This window comes from Pygocentrus nattereri, chromosome 2 (genome assembly GCF_015220715.1).
Source record: "Pygocentrus nattereri isolate fPygNat1 chromosome 2, fPygNat1.pri, whole genome shotgun sequence".
Classification (NCBI taxonomy): Eukaryota; Metazoa; Chordata; class Actinopteri; order Characiformes; family Serrasalmidae; genus Pygocentrus; species Pygocentrus nattereri.
This window is the reverse complement of record NC_051212.1, coordinates 54,312,213-54,331,064: the sequence shown is the minus strand read 5'-3', so window position 1 is coordinate 54,331,064 and position 18,852 is coordinate 54,312,213. Positions and strand designations below refer to the sequence as shown.

Here is an 18,852-nt window from a genome sequence, read left to right as displayed (position 1 = left end):
CTTATAGGACTTAAAGGAGTCCATGCCTCAGCAGGTCGGAGCTATTTTGAAATGTTTTTATGTTACATAGCAGTTCCAGAATTAGGTCAGATACAGTTATGCAGTTACAGATCTCAGTCACATACCTGGAGCTTGGGGTGGGCATAAAACTCGTTGAGGAAGTCCATGAGCAGGTCGATTTTGAGTGAGCTGACGCACAGCACCACGTGCCTCTCCGTCTCGGCTCTGCGTCTGCTGTAATTCCCCCCAGACTTCTGACGTTCCATCCACAGATATGCCAACTGCTCGAACTGCAGTAAAAACATCATTTTCTTAGACTGTACAAATTTTGTTAACACGACTTTCTTTTATATTACTGCGACACGGTGTTGATTTTTTAATGCTGCTTTATTTTGTCTAATATCCATAAAGTTTACGACCTATATAGTTTTATGTGGTGTTTTTTTTTTGTTTCAAGTCCATGTTTTTACCTTTTCATAAGTTTAGACGTGTACCAAGTTTAAAGACTCCCAGTCAAGGTCCATGTTTTGATGATTCAGGTGAAAAACACTAACACATCCTCTACAAAGAACTCTTCTGCACATTTTACTGCATAACTCCCGTTTATTGGCTGACTTTAACACATTCAGATAAAAATAAAACAAACACGTAGAATGGCAGCTTTCGTATATTTTGTGATTCATCTCAAATACGTTAAGCTCGGCAAAAGTTCTGCACTAAAACTGGAATATTTAAGTGAGGATGTGTTAACCTTTCATTCCACTTCGACTGGGGGTGCTGAAATGTGCGTATAAATACATTTTATTGCTATTATTACCTCAGCTGAGACAGAAAATGTGTATTTTGTCTTAGACTAATTTAGTAAGTTGTTTTTGGAAAAGCTTTGGAGACACTCACCTGGACAGGAAGCACCACAAGAGCCACAGATATCATGATGACCACCAGCAGTTTAGAGGGCCAGATCTTTGGGTAGACGTCTCCATACCCCACAGTTGAAAAGGTCACAATGCAGAAGTAGATGGAGTCAAAAAGACTCAGATTCCGTCCGGCACGCTCCAGGTGCTGGATCCCACATATACTGAAATGGAGAAGATCCATGACATTATCTACACCCACCAGTCACTTCAGTAAAACCCCTGTCTTGAAGCTACATCTTACTGGTGTACAGTTAGAGAATTTGCCTTTTTCGATATTTGTGAATTGCAATCAGGAGGGATCCCTGTCATCCATCACACAAGTCCTCCAGACTCATGAACATCTCACAGCAGGCAGTTATGATGTAGTCAAGATGTAGGTGCTCACCAATTCTTTTGGTTACCTGTCGGAATACAAGAGGACTTTTAAAATGACCCGTATTTGGCCATTGTGTTTTTCTAGGAATCTCCAATGGTGCTTGAGGTCTCCTCAAATGAAAATGGTTCTTCCAGGAACCTAGAGCTGAAGCAGGTGAGGTAGTAAGAGGTTCCTGCAAGAGCTTGTGGATTTGGATTTGGACATTTGACATTGTCATTGTTTGCTGCATTGCAAGTGACACAAAAGACAATTTGAAATCCCATTTGAGCAGCCAGAGCACCCAGACTGAGACTCATCTGTAAAAATCTGTCTGGAATCACATTTCAAACCACCAAATGTGGTTTGGATCCTTTCATCCATAATGGATCCAAAGAAGTGGAAGGCAGGAAACAACCCAGACAGGCCGCCAGTCCATCGCAGGATAGACACACACAGTGATGCACACCTAGAGGCAATTTGGTATCACCAGTGTCTTGGGACTCTGGGAGGAAACCCATGCAGACACAGGACCACACAGAAAGGCCCCTGGCTGGGGAATCAAACCCAGGCCCTGCTTGCTGTCAAGTGATAGCGCTACCCACTGTGACTCCATCAAAAATATGAAAAACAATATGGATATAATCTGGATATGTCAACCCGGAGGCTGAACAAGGCAACCCCCCAGCCTGCGCTCTGTTTTCTCTATTGTCCTTTGCTTAATGGTCACATTGTTGTGTAGTTGTACAGAAGAGTTTATTGTCTAGTGTTTGCATAGTTTGTCTGTAAACTATGGAAAAAAATTCCACTTTCAAAACCGGATCAGTCTGTGTCTTTCCTCCCCCAAACGTTCATTAAGTGCTGTTAAAAGAGAATGTAGCACAGTCATGGATCACGCCCAGCATTTATTTATTTATTTATTTTTTGAAAATGTGTCATAAGGTCAATTTAGCAGAATTGACTTACCCTGCTTTCTGTTTTTATTGGTGTTCGAACATTTTTGGAATGGAGGTTTCAGAAGAAACAGAAAACAATGCACGTAATTTGCAACACATTTAAGAATTCAACAGCCGAATTAAACAAAACAACAAGACCGGACAACAACAACATGACAGCTAAACGTATTCCTTGCCCAATGTGAGTGCTGAGAGCCTCTCTGGCTGTTAATGGTCTGTGGATTGAGGAAATGAGGGAGATAATTGTGTCTTCACATGGCGCGCCTGCTCATGTGTCTGCTCTCTTAGTGGCAAAACAGCAAAAAAAAGCGCTAAAAACAAGAGGATTCCCATTAGAGCTTGAGCTAATGGCAACATCGTGAGCACTTAGCGGTGATTAACATGAGATGAAGTCTTCTAAATGGGTCAGCAGGGAATGAAACGGTGGGGCCTTACCCTGTCCGCAATGAAGGGACACAAATATCCACGTGTGAGTCGTGAACATGCATCTCCTGTCTCATTGTTTTCAGCACTAATACCCGGTAAACAGCTTGGTAGCTTTATGCAGTTGTTGGTACGACTAAATAAAAGGATGCAGAAGAAGTCAGAGGGATGTTCTCTTCACTGCTTAACTACATTGTTTTGAATCAACACACAAATCAGAGCCAATTACATCAATGCGGTCATTAGAGACACATAAAGGCTGATATGAACGCATCAGAAAAGCTGTAGCAGACACCAAACGGAGGTCCAAACGGGAAACACTTGTGATTGCTTCATCTAATAGACACAACATCAGGTTCACATGTGGCTCCAGTATTAGATATAAGCAGGGCATGCCCCTATATTCAAAATTTTGCCCCACATAAAACAGCAAAAACATTTCTAATGCCTGAGGTCTGCTTAAATTAATGCTATTTTCAACGTTTTGCAAAGTGTACATATCTGTGTGGGAAATGAATTTCAGTCCCATTCAAAATTTCCCACTTTGAATATTATTAGGAATCTCATAGATATACACTGACCACTTTATTAGAAACCCCTCCCTTGTAGCTCCAATTTCCTGGCATACAGTTACAGAAGCATCACTGCTGTGCTGAGAATAGTCCACCGCCCAAGGCACGACCTAGAAAATGGTGGTCCTGTGGTCAGAAACTGACCAATGAAGAATGAGGGGCTGATGAAGTGTGAAACAGCAGTACAGTCTTTAAATATACACCTACACAGTGGAGCTAGAAGGTGGGTGTTTCCAATAAAGAGGCCAGTGCGTGGAAGCCCATTGTAATAGTTTCTGATAAAGTGGCCAATTAGTGGAACCACATTATGGGTGTTTCTAATAAAGTGGCCAGTGAGTGGAAGCACAAGGTAGGTGTTTCTAATAAAGTGGCCAGTGAGTGGAAGCACAAGGTGGGTGTTTCTGATAAAGTGGCCAGTAAGTGGAAGCACAAGGGAGGTGTTTTGAATAAAGTGGCCAGTTAGTGGAAGCACAAGGTGGGTGTTTCTAATAAAGTGGCCAGTGAGTGGAAGCACAAGGTGGGTGTTTCTAATAAAGTGGCCAGTGAGTGGAAGCACAAGGTGGGTGTTTCTAATAAAGTGGCCAGTGAGTGGAAGCACAAGGGAGGTGTTTTGAATAAAGTGGCCAGTTAGTGGAAGCACAGGATGAGTGTTTCTGATAAAGTGGCCAATTAGTAGAAGCACAAGGTGGGTGTTTCCAATAAAGAGGCCAGTGCGTGAAAGCCCATTGTAAGTGTTTCTGATAAAGTGGCCAGTTAGTGGAAGCACAAGAGGGGTGTTTCTAATAAAAGGGCCAGTTAGCAGAAGTACAAGGTGGGTGTTTCTAATAAAGTGGCCAGTGAGTGGAAGCGCAAGGGAGGTGTTTCTAATGAAGCAGCTAATTAGTGGAACCTAGTGGTCAGTAAGGTTAAGAATGGGGGGGGGTTCTAATAAAGTGGAAGGTGAGGGTCATTTGCCTTTATTGCATATATGAAAGGCTTCAAATGGCAACAGTTATATAAGATTAAAGTTTACCATATGTATCATGAGAGTCTTTGCCACTGAACTGAGAGCTACTTCATGGGCCGTGATGGTACTATTGGGCAATTCTTATCTGAAGCACCTAAATAGCGCTTTGTCACAGTAGTTAGTTCCTCAAACAGAGATCCTGCTTCACTCTTTTCTTCATTTGTTTTCACTTTTAAACACTATATATATATAACCATAACTAAATATAAGAAAAAAAAACAGAGCACAGCCACAGTGACTGCTGAAATAGTAATTATCCAAAGCTTGATTCATTTAAACTGTGGAAGTTAGATAAACTATTATACAGTTAAATATCCTGAAGACACTGCAGGCAGCTGAAGTAGTTTCCCAACCCTTCGCTGTCTCGGAAGTGTGAGTACGATAAGCAAAACAGCGACTTCACCTCCGCAACAGTATCTGTTCAGCATGAGGAAAACATGAAACTGGTACAAAACAGATATGATTCTTCATTAAGCTCATTTAGTTGAATAAAGACCTTAATTGTTTCTAAATACACTCAAAATAATACCATGTGAATTTAATTCAACAATGTGATATTTTGACTCAATTGAACAGAGCAGAGCTCAACATAAAGTTCAGGCATCGATGGAATAAAATTTTAATATTTTAGTGATTTTTTGGGGGCTTCACTGGGGGGATTCTCCTTGGATCAATGAAGTTTTCACTCACTGAAACGAATTTTACATAAACCAGTTACATGAAAATAACACGATTCATTTACTGAAATGTTAACATATTTTCAGTTTGTAAGTCAAACTATGGCATTGGTTCATTTGAATGTAAATTTTATTTTAATTGTATTTCAGTTTTTATTACAGTTAACGTTTTAATCTACTCTACCACAATTTGTATGCCTCAAAATTTGCATATCTCACCACACTGCATTTAATTAAAACTATAAAGTCTTCATGACAGTTCATTTGACTGAAAAAACCACCAACCCTAATAAATCACCTAAAATACCACCAGCTCTAATAAATCACCTAAAAAAACTACCAACCCTAATAAATCACCTAAAATACCACCAGCTCTAATAAATCACCTAAAAAAACTACCAACCCTAATAAATCACCTAAAATACCACCAGCTCTAATAAATCACCTAAAAAAACTACCAACCCTAATAAATCACCTAAAATACCACCAGCTCTAATAAATCACCTAAAATACCACCAGCACTAATAAATCACCTAAAAAAACTACCAACCCTAATAAATCACCTAAAATACCACCAGCACTAATAAATCACCTAAAAAAACTACCAACCCTAATAAATCACCTAAAATACCACCAGCTCTAATAAATCACCTAAAAAAACTACCAACCCTAATAAATCACCTAAAATACCACCAGCTCTAATAAATCACCTAAAAAAACTACCAACCCTAATAAATCACCTAAAATACCACCAGCACTAATAAATCACCTAAAAAAACTACCAACCCTAATAAATCACCTAAAATACCACCAGCTCTAATAAATCACCTAAAATACCACCAGCACTAATAAATCACCTAAAAAAACTACCAACCCTAATAAATCACCTAAAATACCACCAGCACTAATAAATCACCTAAAAAAACTACCAACCCTAATAAATCACCTAAAATACCACCAGCTCTAATAAATCACCTAAAAAAACTACCAACCCTAATAAATCACCTAAAATACCACCAGCTCTAATAAATCACCTAAAAAAACTACCAACCCTAATAAATCACCTAAAATACCACCAGCACTAATAAATCACCTAAAAAAACTACCAACCCTAATAAATCACCTAAAATACCACCAGCACTAATAAATCACCTAAAAAAACTACCAACCCTAATAAATCACCTAAAAAAACTACCAACCCTAATAAATCACCTAAAATACCACCAGCACTAATAAATCACCTAAAAAAACTACCAACCCTAATAAATCACCTAAAATACAACCAGCTCTAATAAATCACCTAAAAAAACTACCAACCCTAATAAATCACCTAAAATACAACCAGCTCTAATAAATCACCTAAAATACCACCAGCACTAATAAATCACCTAAAAAAACTACCAACCCTAATAAATCACCTAAAATACCACCAGCTCTAATAAATCACCTAAAAAAACTACCAACCCTAATAAATCACCTAAAATACCACCAGCTCTAATAAATCACCTAAAAAAACTACCAACCCTAATAAATCACCTAAAATACCACCAGCTCTAATAAATCACCTAAAAAAACTACCAACCCTAATAAATCACCTAAAATACCACCAGCACTAATAAATCACCTAAAAAAACTACCAACCCTAATAAATCACCTAAAAAAACTACCAACCCTAATAAATCACCTAAAATACCACCAGCACTAATAAATCACCTAAAAAAACTACCAACCCTAATAAATCACCTAAAATACAACCAGCTCTAATAAATCACCTAAAAAAACTACCAACCCTAATAAATCACCTAAAATACCACCAGTACTAATAAACCACCTAAAAAAACTACCAACCCTAATAAATCACCTAAAATACCACCAGCTCTAATAAATCACCTAAAAAAACTACCAACCCTAATAAATCACCTAAAATACCACCAGCACTAATAAATCACCTAAAAAAACTACCAACCCTAATAAATCACCTAAAATACCACCAGCTCTAATAAATCACCTAAAAAACAACCAACCCTAAAAAATCACCTAAAAAACAATCAATCCTAATCAACCAATCAATCATAGTTCTTTAGTAAAGACAATGGTAATGCATACATATATACAGTATATGTATGTACATATTATTAATATACATATTACTTCTTCTTATAGAATTTTAAAAGCAACATTGGCTTTGTAAAAAGTACCAATGTATGGTATTCATTTTTAATTAGTCTAATGTATGTTATAATTAATAAAATACAAATCAAACTGAATTATCAGGACAATCCTCTGAAGACGCAGATTTAACTACTCTGCTTTGCCAAAAACCCCCATTGCTATCACAATTCACTTAATTGATCAAAAACTATGTACGAAGAGAACTACTAATAACTACGAATAACAACAGTACAATGGTAGATGAAAACCTTTATGCTGGTAAAACTACATTTTTCTCAATTTTGTAAGTCTAGTTTAATGTCTAGTGCGACACATGTGCTTCAAATTTGTCTGCTGCATGACTCTAAAAGTCATGTGCTTCAAAGCAACTGGCAACCCAGGATGTTCAGACTATTTACTGGTCACCTGGTTGTTGGTGGTCTTTGCTGGCCACTCACCAGGTGAATATGAGGCACAGGAGCGTGGAGATCAGGATCAGGACCTGATTGAACATGGCTGACTGCGTCCGCTGTATAACACGATGAAAATCATTCTGGAAGTACAAACAGAGAATCAGATGAATTGAGGCCACTTCAGGGGTGGGAGTAACAATACAAATGCATGAAGAATTATTTTATAATCTTAAAAGGAACCACTAACTCAGCATCTTTTCCTGAGCAACCTTTTCACCTCTTGCTCTTGTGACTGCAAACCAGTCTACAGATCATGTGTAACATATATGTCTACAGTCAAGGTGCGTAATACAGGGGATCCTGGGGGGTCCAGAACCTCTAATTAACTTCTTGGACCCCTTAAATGTCTCAAAAAGAAAATTCTGGGGGTCTCTGAAAATCAAAATATCACAATGTTATGCTGTGCATGAAGGAAAAATAAATGCTCAAATAAAAATTAAGTGAAAGCTCATTGTTTAGCTTCTTCCACAACCAGAGAGCCTCTGTCTTTGGTATTCTGATTAACTAGAGGTATGGCACTGGTCTGCCTCAGGGTGGCACTATAGCAAACTGGATCACCCAGATGATCCTTAATCACCTAGCAACTGTAACTATGCCTGGGATACATATGAAAAACTTTCTAATATTCCATAACATATTTGGAAGTCTGAAAACATGCCCAGTTTTCCCAAGAGATTGGCGAAAAGACTGAATTAAAGCTAGCCTCGGAGGCCCTGTGGCAAGTGAGCAGCTAGCCAATGCTGGATTAGTGAGCCAACATGGGACCCCCCTAATACCAGGGGGTATATCATACACAGTGTACAGTCAGTGCTGCCAGCACATGCATTCACAAGCTCCTTAGCTCCTTCTGGTGTGGGTTCATAGTGTGGGTGAATGATGCACACAAAGTGGTTTGCTTGTGGAGAAACCTTAGACTGCTACACATGCTTGTGTGAAATTGCTTGAGGTCCAAAGCCACATTCAGGTGCTTTACATACAACAGAAAACACAAGGTGTTTTTTATTGTTATAGAGGAATATGGAAATATTATATTTTCAGAATTTTACATTCAACTCATCAGGACATTTAAACTGTACTGAATATGCTCAGAATTTTCCTTGGACGATTATGACTTTTGAAGTGTTATCATTGGGTTAATTATCAGCCAATTTCTGACTGTAGTCAATACTGCATTATTGAATACACTGTAAAAATGCTTTAAAACTAACAGCACTACAGACAATATGCCTAACACTGTTATTCAGAGCAAAGGCAGAGTTTACACATCAAATACTTGATCTGTTAATCTACTGCACTCACTATCATGTTTTCCAGTGTATGTTTGGCCAGCCAGCAGTTGAGGAACACAGGGACGAATAGATTATGAAGAGGAAAGTAGAAAAGCTGCAGGAGAAAACGGAGGGTTTGAAAAATGATTTTATGAACATTTCTGGTGAGGAATACAGGTATGAGGTTTCAGTAAGGCTAGATTACACTTAGCATCTCAAGATAATTACATGCTTGCTCAAAATATTGACATAGCATCTCAAAATAATGACTTTCTCAAAGTACTGACTTAGTATCTCAAAACAATGATTTATGTCTTCAAAATATCGACTTAAGATCACAAACCAATGATTTATTTTCTCAATATTTTGACATAGTACCTCAAAACATTGACTTAGAATCTGAAAATAATGAATTATGTTTTTCAAAATATTGATTAGTGTCTCAGAATTAATACATACTTTTTATGTTGATTTAGCATCTCAAAACAATGAGTTACTAAAAAAATTCTTGTTGACTTGGAATGTTGAAATAATGACTTGTTTCTTGAGAATTTTTAGATGCTATAATGAAATAATGAGTTGTTACATTTCAAGTAAATAAGTTATTTTGAGAAAAAAAATTCCTCACCTGTGAAAAAGTTCTTGACAAAGATAACACACCGTTGACTGAATGATGCTTTCAAAAAAAACAAGCTGTTGAAATGTCAGCCTTTCCTATTTGTTCTTTTATCACTTAGAATTTTGGAGAAATTGAATATACAGGCTATAATCCAAGCCCTTTCAGAACAGAGCCTGATATATCAGCTGTCTGATAATAGCCAAAACTCAATATGATTTATGAAGAAGAGAAACAATAGGTAATTAACAGAAAGTAAAACTGCTAATAATTTTAGAAACTCTGCCCACACTGCTACAATATTTACATTATTGTAATATTTTACATTATTTACTGGGAGTTTCTACTTTTTATTTGAGTTTAATAAGTGTGACAATTTAAAAACAACACATATCAAATTAAAAGTTAAATATAATCTTTAAATATGAAATGATGTCAGCGAATATTATGAGTTATCGGAATTTTCACTCCTTTAAAATCAGTGTGCATTTTGGCCAAAAATAGAGTTTCATACTGGTGATTGGTGAGATCCTACTTCAGAAATGCATTACAGTGAACATTTAGATCAGAAGGTGAATGTACCGTTATCAGAAAGGGCACCGTGTTGATGATCTCCAGGAGGAACGTTATGTGAAGTATCTGCTCCCACATGTTCCCCTAATCCAGAAGGACACACAGCCCAGGTCATCATCATCTTTCAATTCAAACCATGTTCTAAGTTTTAACCTGAAGTTATTAAAAAATACACTGAGTTCTACAAGCAGTTCACTGAACTTACTCTCCTTTTGCAGTATCTAAACATTTGACCACCGCTGGTCAGTGGGCATGTTTCGTTGATTTGTTGGTGAAAAGAAGTGAACACATACTCTACAGAGAACACACCTCAATATGACCTTTGTCCTAAAAAATTTTAGTGCAAAATTTCTGTTCATTTGTGAAGTTTAAAGACTCAGCAAACTCAGAGTTAAACATTAAAAATGTGTGTATGATATTAAACTTGAGTGTCATATTAAACGTCCAGCAAAGTTTGAATAAAAAAGTTATGATATAAATATGATAAAACACAGCTTAAAAACTGCCCATCAGATCTGAAAACTGTGTGGGGGTGGCTAATGAGCAGCTTGATTGACAGCTCTCTGTCCAACACTCCTTGCTCCACCCAGATACAGACCTAAATATGAAAATTAAATGAAGTGACCCTTATTAGTCCCACAACAGGGAAATTGCACCCCTGCATTTAACCCATCCGCGCAGCAAAACACCACATACACACTAGTGAGAACACACACTAGGGGGCAGTGAGCACACTTGCCCAAAGGGGCGGGCAGCCCTATCCACAGCGCCCAGGGAGAAGCTGGGGGTTAGGTGTCTTGCTCAAGGGGACTTCAGTCACTTACTGTCAGCTCAGGGAATCAAACCAGCGGCCTTCCGATCACAAGGCTGGTTCCCTAACCTCCAGCCCATGACTGCCCCTTACTGTGGACACTAAAATCATTATCCAGCTTTTATGTGGACGAAAAAAGGTCAGATGTACAGACGGACAAACGGACAAATAAAGCGATGCATGAATGAAGGAACAGACGACGAACAACGCTTGTGTACGGATAAACGAAAGGGTGGCAGGCAGCTACAGACAGGCTAACTTTGGCTTTCTAAGCTTCTCTGACTCCGAAACTGTTCTGTGTGGGCGGGGCCAGAGACAAGGCCTTGTGATTGGTCAGGGGAATGCTTATGGAAGCATTACCCAAAATTAGGACCGCCCATATTACATGGAGAGGAGAGAAATGTGGTGAAATATATCATCACTTATGGTCACTGGAACATTATTCAAAGGTTAAACTTAGTCCATGTTTACTGTTTGCCTGCAAGAAAAAGACCAACTTCATTAAACAGATTTCGGTTCCCTGAGGAGCCTGATATACAATATAAAATTTGCCTTAACCTTTTCCCACGTCACATTAACTTCAAAAGTGAAAAACTGAATTTAAACTGGAAAATCAAATCTGACCAAGGGTGCCCAAACTTTTGCATAAAACGGTATAACAGTGACAACACAGAGTCCAGACGGCAAACAGGGGATAAAAACTCTTACCTTGTAACTTAGGTAGGTTAGCAACAGCGTCTCAGACAGACATACAACTGCAACAGACACCTGAAGACGACACAGATACAGAGATGATTTTCTATGTAACACGCTTTTTGAACCCTGCTTCATGACACTGACATAACCATGCCATAACCATGTCAATGCACATGTCATAATGTTTGATGTCTTGATGGCTAGCTGGAGTATAAATGATCAGGACATAAACTGCCATAACATCAAATACTGAGACATCCGCTGTGACAGGTTTATCAGAATCAAGCTTTATTGGCCAGGTCTGCTGTACAATTACGAGGAATTTGGTTCTGGTTACAGGAGCTCACAGAGCACAGCACTAGACAGACATTCACAAACAGGGAATAAGATCAAATAAATACAAAATAAAGTGAAATAAATGTATGAGTCTAAAGTTAAAGTGCTGAGTGCAGCAGCAGTTAAAGGGTGTATGGTGGCAGGGAAAGGGGTCAGTGAGGGGAGGTATGGCAGGTGAGAAGATGCTAGAACAAACATTGGTTTGGGCAGCAGTTCCAGAGGATGGAGTGATACTGTATACGAGTGTATCTAGAAGTGCAGTTTGAAGCTGGAATTGTTTTGTGTGATATTTTAACTGTTCAAGTGAGTGATGGCTTGTGGGAAGAAGCTCCTTTATGGCGTGGTTATGTTAACGTTATGCAGTAGGGTTCAATTAAAGTGCTGTGTCCTCCTTTTGGGGCACAACATCCAATGCTGAAGCAGTTACACCTCAAGAATGCTTTCATTTATCTGATTTTACCTGCAGAGCCCATAGTTCAACACCACGGTCCACCCAAATTACTGGAGCCCTGCCACAAAGGGAGTTTCAATGATGCTCCAAGGATACATTTATGTTCACAAGCTACCACATATTCCATTTTCAATCTCAATTATCAATACTTACCAGTCTATCCCAAACATGGTGTAATTTTGGAAAACTGGGCTGTGGAGATAAAGAAACATTAAAATATATACATTAAAGTAAATTAAAGCAGCGTTCTCTCAACTAACACATTAAACAACCAAGCATTTCTCTCATCACAGCTTTGTTTAGAAAAGACTTGGGCCCACTAAAGATTATTCGCTGAGCACTTTATTAGAAACACCCACCTTGAACTTCTATCCACTTCCACTCATTGGCCACTTTATTGGAAACACCTGCCTTATTCATTAGAAACACCCACCTCGTACTTCCAATAACCGGCCATTTTATTAGAAACACCCACCTTGTGCTGCCACTCATTACTTTCTGAGCTTCGCATTCTTACTGGCAGAAAATGACCGCAACAAAAAACAGATTAATTGCAATAAAATGTGATCTGAATTTTTTTTTTTTAATTTCAGCATTTTTTAATTTTTTAACTTTTGTATTTCTCAGTTTCAGAAGATACAAAGCTAGCTACGTTAGCTCTATGGCTATGCACTTGGAGACCATGTTCCACCCAAATTATCGGAGCCCTGTCACAAAGGGAGTTTTACTTACCCTGCCAGGGCATATTTATGATCACAATATCCCATTTTCAATTGATCTATATATATATACATATATATATATAATCAATACTTACCAGTCTGTCCCAAATAGGGTGTAATTTTGGCAAGCCAGGCTGCGGAGATTAAAAACAAAAAGAAAAACATACATTAAAGAGAAAACAGCGTTCTCTCAAATAACACATTACACAAATGAGCATTTCATTTATCAGCTTCATTCAGAAAAAACTCAACTTTTACTCAAGATTACTCAACGGCCACTTTTTAAGAAACACCTACCTTAAATTTTTCCACTCACTTGCCAGTTTATTGGAAACACTTACTTTATTTATTAGAAACACCAACTTTGTACTTCCAGTCTCTGGCCACTTTATTAGAAACACCTACACACTTGGATTCCACATTCAAGTCTATATCACACGACAAGTTTATCAATTGTTTAATGTTTACTGTAAGTATTCTGTACCTAAACACTGCTGAAAAGCAGGTTTAACACGTTTATGCTGGGCTGGTGCTGGTTTAACTGGTCACCCAGGATGGTCACACTGGTTGACCAGCAGACCAGCGTCCAAAATATATGTTGGTTTTGCTGGTGACCAAGAATGCTGTATTGTCTAGCACGAATGTTATACAATCACTAAAATATTAGCTTGTAGTTATAGAAGAATTGCTAAGGAACACTAAGATGTACTTAAATGAATGTAAATGTTATGTAGTTAAAACTCATACCTTGGAATAAAACGTCCACTTTATGTAGTTGAAATTTCATATTTAAACATTTTTTCAACTGGCTACCCTTGAAGAAGACCACCTTGCTAGTGGCCCCCATGTAATTTGAGTTTGAGATCTCCAGGCTACAGGACACCACAAACTGTTCATAAACAGATGAGCAACAATCTCTAACTGTACACCAGCCAGATGGAACTTCAAGAGATCTGTTTCTGATAAAGTGGCCAGCAGTGATGTGGTTGAGCTGATTCACTCAGTGACTTTCAGGAACGTCTCAAGCAAAGAGCTTTAATGGTGGTTGATCCAGTTAGAATGGTTGGTTTTCATGAGCAGCAGGCTTTCTCATCTCCGCCAATCAAAACTGTGGGTTCATTAGAATTACTCAGATCCATTACTTCCAAAACCACTATTCCCTCTGAGGCTCAAACAAAAACGTCACGTGGAAATCACCTCCTGCAATACGCCCTAGAAGATCAGCACTAGCAGAAGATGCACAAACCCACAACCAACCCGCTGCTATTTTCCAGCTCAGTGAATAGGTTACCTACCATGGTCGTCTAGGCCCACAGTCATACAGCACTCGACATATGTACAAAAAGCAGCTCAGCAGCTTGAGAGAGAAGTGGAAAAAACGTATTCGGAGACCTAAAAAGAGAAAAAAGGAATGTTTCTTTTAACAAATCTGTAACAAAACAGTTAGAGTTGGGTGTCACTTGATGCTCTATGATTGTGGAGAATGGTGTTATTTTATCCGAAATGCATGGGGTCACTAGTGGTGTTCCTCAAGGCTATGTTTTGGGACCCTTGTTGTTCTTGTTACATGTTAATGTTATGAAGACTGTATGTGGTTATAAATATTTCTGATGGCTCTGCATTATTGGTTTCAGGATATCAGGATTGCAGGAGCAGCTCGGTAAGATAGAAAAGGTGTATAGATCTCAGACTACAACCTTTCTTTACGTTTAGGCAAAACTGAGTGGGTTCTATTTGTCCAACAGAATTAAAAGGTTAATTAATTAAAAGAGCACACTTGATTGAGAGCCTATTAAGTCACTCATACACAACACTGAATGGCAAGGAGACATAAAATATAGGGCTCTACATATGTAGTTGGTGGTGCAGACCCCACCATGTCCAATAGCTTATAACATAAGCTCATAAAGAAGCATAAAGAAGTTTCTTATTCAGTTTGCTGCTTGGATGTCCATCCAGGGAATGTACAAACGGCCAGCTGGACAAATGGTTTTGCTTTCGCTTGGTTGCTAGCTTTTACCCGCTAGGTTGCTCAGAGATAGGTGGCCGCGGTGAAGGCACCTCTGTGTGGGTGGGCCATACCACGCCAGCTTCATGAATGGTGATGGTAAAGCTTAAGGAAGCTAAGTAAGCAAGTATAGGACAACCTTGTTTATACCACATGGAGAGAAATTCTACATTAGTTATTGGACACTGGAAACATGGGCTTCTGTTTATCTGTCACGATTGGCCCCTCCCAGTCCTGTCAATGTGTTCGTGTTGTGTTTTGATCTTCCATGTGCATTTGTTTTGGTTTCCTAGTCCGGCCCCTTGTTTTGGTGACTCCTCCCCTGATTATTCTCACCTGTGTTTCCACCTGTGTCTTGTGAACCCTCGTTAGCCCTCTTGTATTTAAGCCCTGTGTTTTCATTAGTCTAGTGCTGGTCTTTGATTGTGCTGTCCAATTGACATGTTGTTTGCTTTGTTTGAATCTCTGTCTGTGTTGTTGGTTGTACTGGTGTTGTTTGTTTCATTCTGGTTTATGTCATGTCTGGTCCACGATCTATCCGTGTTGGCTCATTGACCCTGGACCGTTTTGACCGTGACCCTGGATTTGCCCATGATAAAAGTCGCTTATCTCAGGACGTGTGTCCGCCTCCTCGCTCCCCGTCACATTATCAATACTTTTTTTCACCCGAAATATTGCAATACTCCGCTGTATCAATTTTTGCCCCATATTTGAGACTGTAGCTAAAGCATGACATACTTGATCTTTGATTTTTGATGAAGAACAGCTTGAGTCTTTCTTTCACAGTGTTCTCATTGGTGTAGAATTCAACTTGCACCCTGTGGGAATAGAAGAGAAATAGAAAATAACAGTGCATTAAACTGCAGCAGCTAATCAAACAGAATCATACTTTTATATGTACATTTTTATGTTCTTAATGCTAGTATAGGTTAATGATTTCTACTTTGATTGACTGCCCTGTATTGTGCCTCACTCAAAAAGTAGACATAGCTTGAAACACTCCTTATAACTTCAGCATGTGTGGCCAGAGAGTGGAAGTAACACAACCTCACAACCTTATTGCTGGTCTTGTTTACACACTGCAGATGATCTCGCTGCTGCTACATCACAGAAACTTTTGGCTCAGAGGCTTTTCTCCTCCTACAGGCTGGACAGTGCTGAGGCATGCTTTATCCTGAGCAGTCGATGTGAAGTTGACCGCACTGCAGCAGTATGTAACCTGAAGTATTAAAAAATAATTTCACAATTTATTGTCTCTTTTACTCCAAATGTAGTCATTCAGCCAAGACATGTTTGGCGTATGGAGTTACGTCTCTGAGTACTCAACCTCTTCGAGTTTACTTAACAACTTGACACAGTCTGAGGCAAACGTATGATGATTAAAGGGGAATTCCACCAATTTCCAGACAACTAAATCATTTAGAGTCACTCAGAGTGGCTCTGTGTGAAATGGTTCAGATTTCTTTACAGTGGTGGTGAATTTACTTCCTATGCAAAACCACCAGTGAACATACACAAGTCTTCTGAGTTTTATATGGAATGTTTGATGGTAAAATAGTGGAGAATTTCTTTGGGGACTATTTTGCCTCACAACACCCTGCATGTATCCCTTCACCATGAATGGATAGTCCCAGACATCTGGCAGTGAATTCATAACCATTTCATCATGTAGTCACTTCCTGTGAGGGAGCTTTTAGAGGTGGATATCTAGTTCCTATCACCACCACTGTGAACAGTTCTAACTTGCCAAGTTTCTCTAGAATAAGCGTTTCACACCAAACCACTTAGAATGACTCTGTTTACATCTGGACTATTTAATTAAGCAGATATGTGGGAAAAATTGGTGGAATTCCCCTTCAAGACAGCAAGATAGATGGGTAGGCTAAACAGAATGATGGCTAAATGCTTTGATGTGTTTCCTACTCTTTTCTGGAGTGAATCGAGTAGCCGCTCCCATCTCTGTCATTTAGAGTGAACAGATCACAAACATTACAGATATCCTGTGGTCAGTTGGCGTTACCACACCTCTCCGTGGAAAGCTAATCCCATCCAAACAGACAGTGAGTCAATGTCAGTGGAAAGGAAACGGATTTTAGTTCGTCATGATGCTATTTCACATCCCTCGATCCCTCAACCCACAGATGGACATATGGAAGTCCCCCAGGAGAGGCCACAGCTCTGCCTGACCGCCAGCCAGGTGAGACGATTTCAGTCCAGGTTGTCTGAAGCCTTGAGCTCTTGTAAATTTGAGTTTAATGAAAAATAGCGTGTTACTAAACATGGGCGAGAAAGAAGCTGAAGGAGGTTGACGGGGCTAAAGGAGCATATCTGATAAGGTACTCGTCTCGAGTCTGGATCTAAGCTGGAGGAGACAGCATTGCTCTGCTTCAGTAGTATTTCATTGATATCCCTGCTGAAAAAACGAAAGAAAGAACTATTAGGATTAAAACCTGACGGCTTTGCTTTCCAATGGGAACTGGCTTAATGGTTACAATTACAGACCACTAGTTTCCTAGTAGATTCCAACAGACAGCCATCAAATGCATCTGGACTCAGCTCACCTGTTAAACCACAAGGGTCCTTCACACTGCGATATCACCTCATCACAAAAGTCAAAGTCCGAAATATGCAAAACAACATCAAGATCAGCCAGAGGCATTTTGGATGCAGGTGTTGTGGACAAATGAGGTAAATGGAGTTCTCTGGCCACAATCAGAGGGGGCAGCATCTACTGGTTGCCAAATACTACTCCGACAAATTCATTTTATGTCTATTGAAACTGTAAATATTCATAACAAACACAGAGTTAGGGGTCATTAAAAATACAATTAAAATTAAAAATCCCCCAACTCTCCCCCACGCCATCAGTAAAGGCCCAATAAGTCTCTAGTGACGCCCCTGGGGATGGATAGTACAGCTTGAGTGCTGTCTCAGCATAGATTTGTATCATGTGCCCAATATGCAAGATCTAATCATTGATATTATAAACACTATTATGTTGTTATCATTACTACTAACTCTACTGACCGTTCTTGGTGCATTGATATGATGTTTTTTTCTAAGCTTTGCTTTCGAGGCTATTACAAATCCATCAGAATTCAACATCTAGCATGAAGAATTTCAGTTCGTTGTCAGTCAATTATGAGCCGTTTATTTTTAACTATATAAAGTCACTAAGCAACGAACGGAATACGCATTAATTCCTGTGTTTATTCATTTAGATTTCACTTGTTGCATTGCTTTCCTCTCTGTCCTAATACATCCCATTCATCTCATTTACAAGCCAATCGTTCTCGGTAATTGAGGAGCGTAAGCGGAGAGCACTTACTTGTCTTCGTTTGGCCAGGTCTGTTCTCCTTGCAGCAGATCCCTGAACCTGAATCTGGGGGGCAGGGGGGGCACCTCGTTTTCTCCATCAACCATTTTCCTCCAAAGAGCACAGCAGGTTCCTCCACAGCTCTCAGGTTGAACTGCTGCCAGACCCACAGCTTCCTCTGTCCGCGGGCAGCCATAAAAGCGGGCGTGCTCAGTGCAGCCCATATGACAGTAAGAATTCCTCAGGGAGACTCAGCCGCACATTAGAGCAGGAGCTTCAAGCTGGAGATGATGGAAGCGTCTGTTCTGCTCAGTTTCTCTTTGTTCTCCTGTCATGAATGCAGTATATTATCATTAAACAACCATTTCTTCTTATTATAAATTATTTTATTGGCGTATTGTAAATTATCAGTAATAAATGTTTTATTTCGAGGTTTTTGGAAACAAGCTATTCAATTATAAAGAACAGGATAAGCTGGGGTAAGAAGCCTGCAAGGTTAAGGAGCCAGATGTTGGCTTTTGCATCTTT

The 18,852-nt window shown here is 39.2% G+C and overlaps 1 protein-coding gene across 3 annotated transcripts in view; it reads right to left on the bottom strand.

The window, feature by feature from the left end:
- LOC108430710 (potassium channel subfamily T member 2) overlaps positions 1-18,431 on the bottom strand; it is a 34,954-nt gene extending 16,523 nt beyond the window's left edge. For all 3 annotated transcript variants that reach the window (XM_017703359.2, XM_037534247.1, XM_037534249.1), the window contains exons 1-11: positions 18,337-18,431; positions 15,747-15,826; positions 14,323-14,392; positions 12,750-12,790; positions 12,288-12,328; positions 11,504-11,563; positions 9,994-10,068; positions 8,827-8,910; positions 7,513-7,607; positions 898-1,078; positions 126-290 (exon numbers count right to left, since the gene is read on the bottom strand). In XM_017703359.2, coding sequence (XP_017558848.1) covers positions 126-290; positions 898-1,078; positions 7,513-7,607; positions 8,827-8,910; positions 9,994-10,068; positions 11,504-11,563; positions 12,288-12,328; positions 12,750-12,790; positions 14,323-14,392; positions 15,747-15,826; positions 18,337-18,431 — 987 coding nt within the window. The remainder of the gene's footprint in view (positions 1-125; positions 291-897; positions 1,079-7,512; positions 7,608-8,826; positions 8,911-9,993; positions 10,069-11,503; positions 11,564-12,287; positions 12,329-12,749; positions 12,791-14,322; positions 14,393-15,746; positions 15,827-18,336) is intronic.
- Between the last annotated feature and the right edge of the window lie 421 nt (positions 18,432-18,852).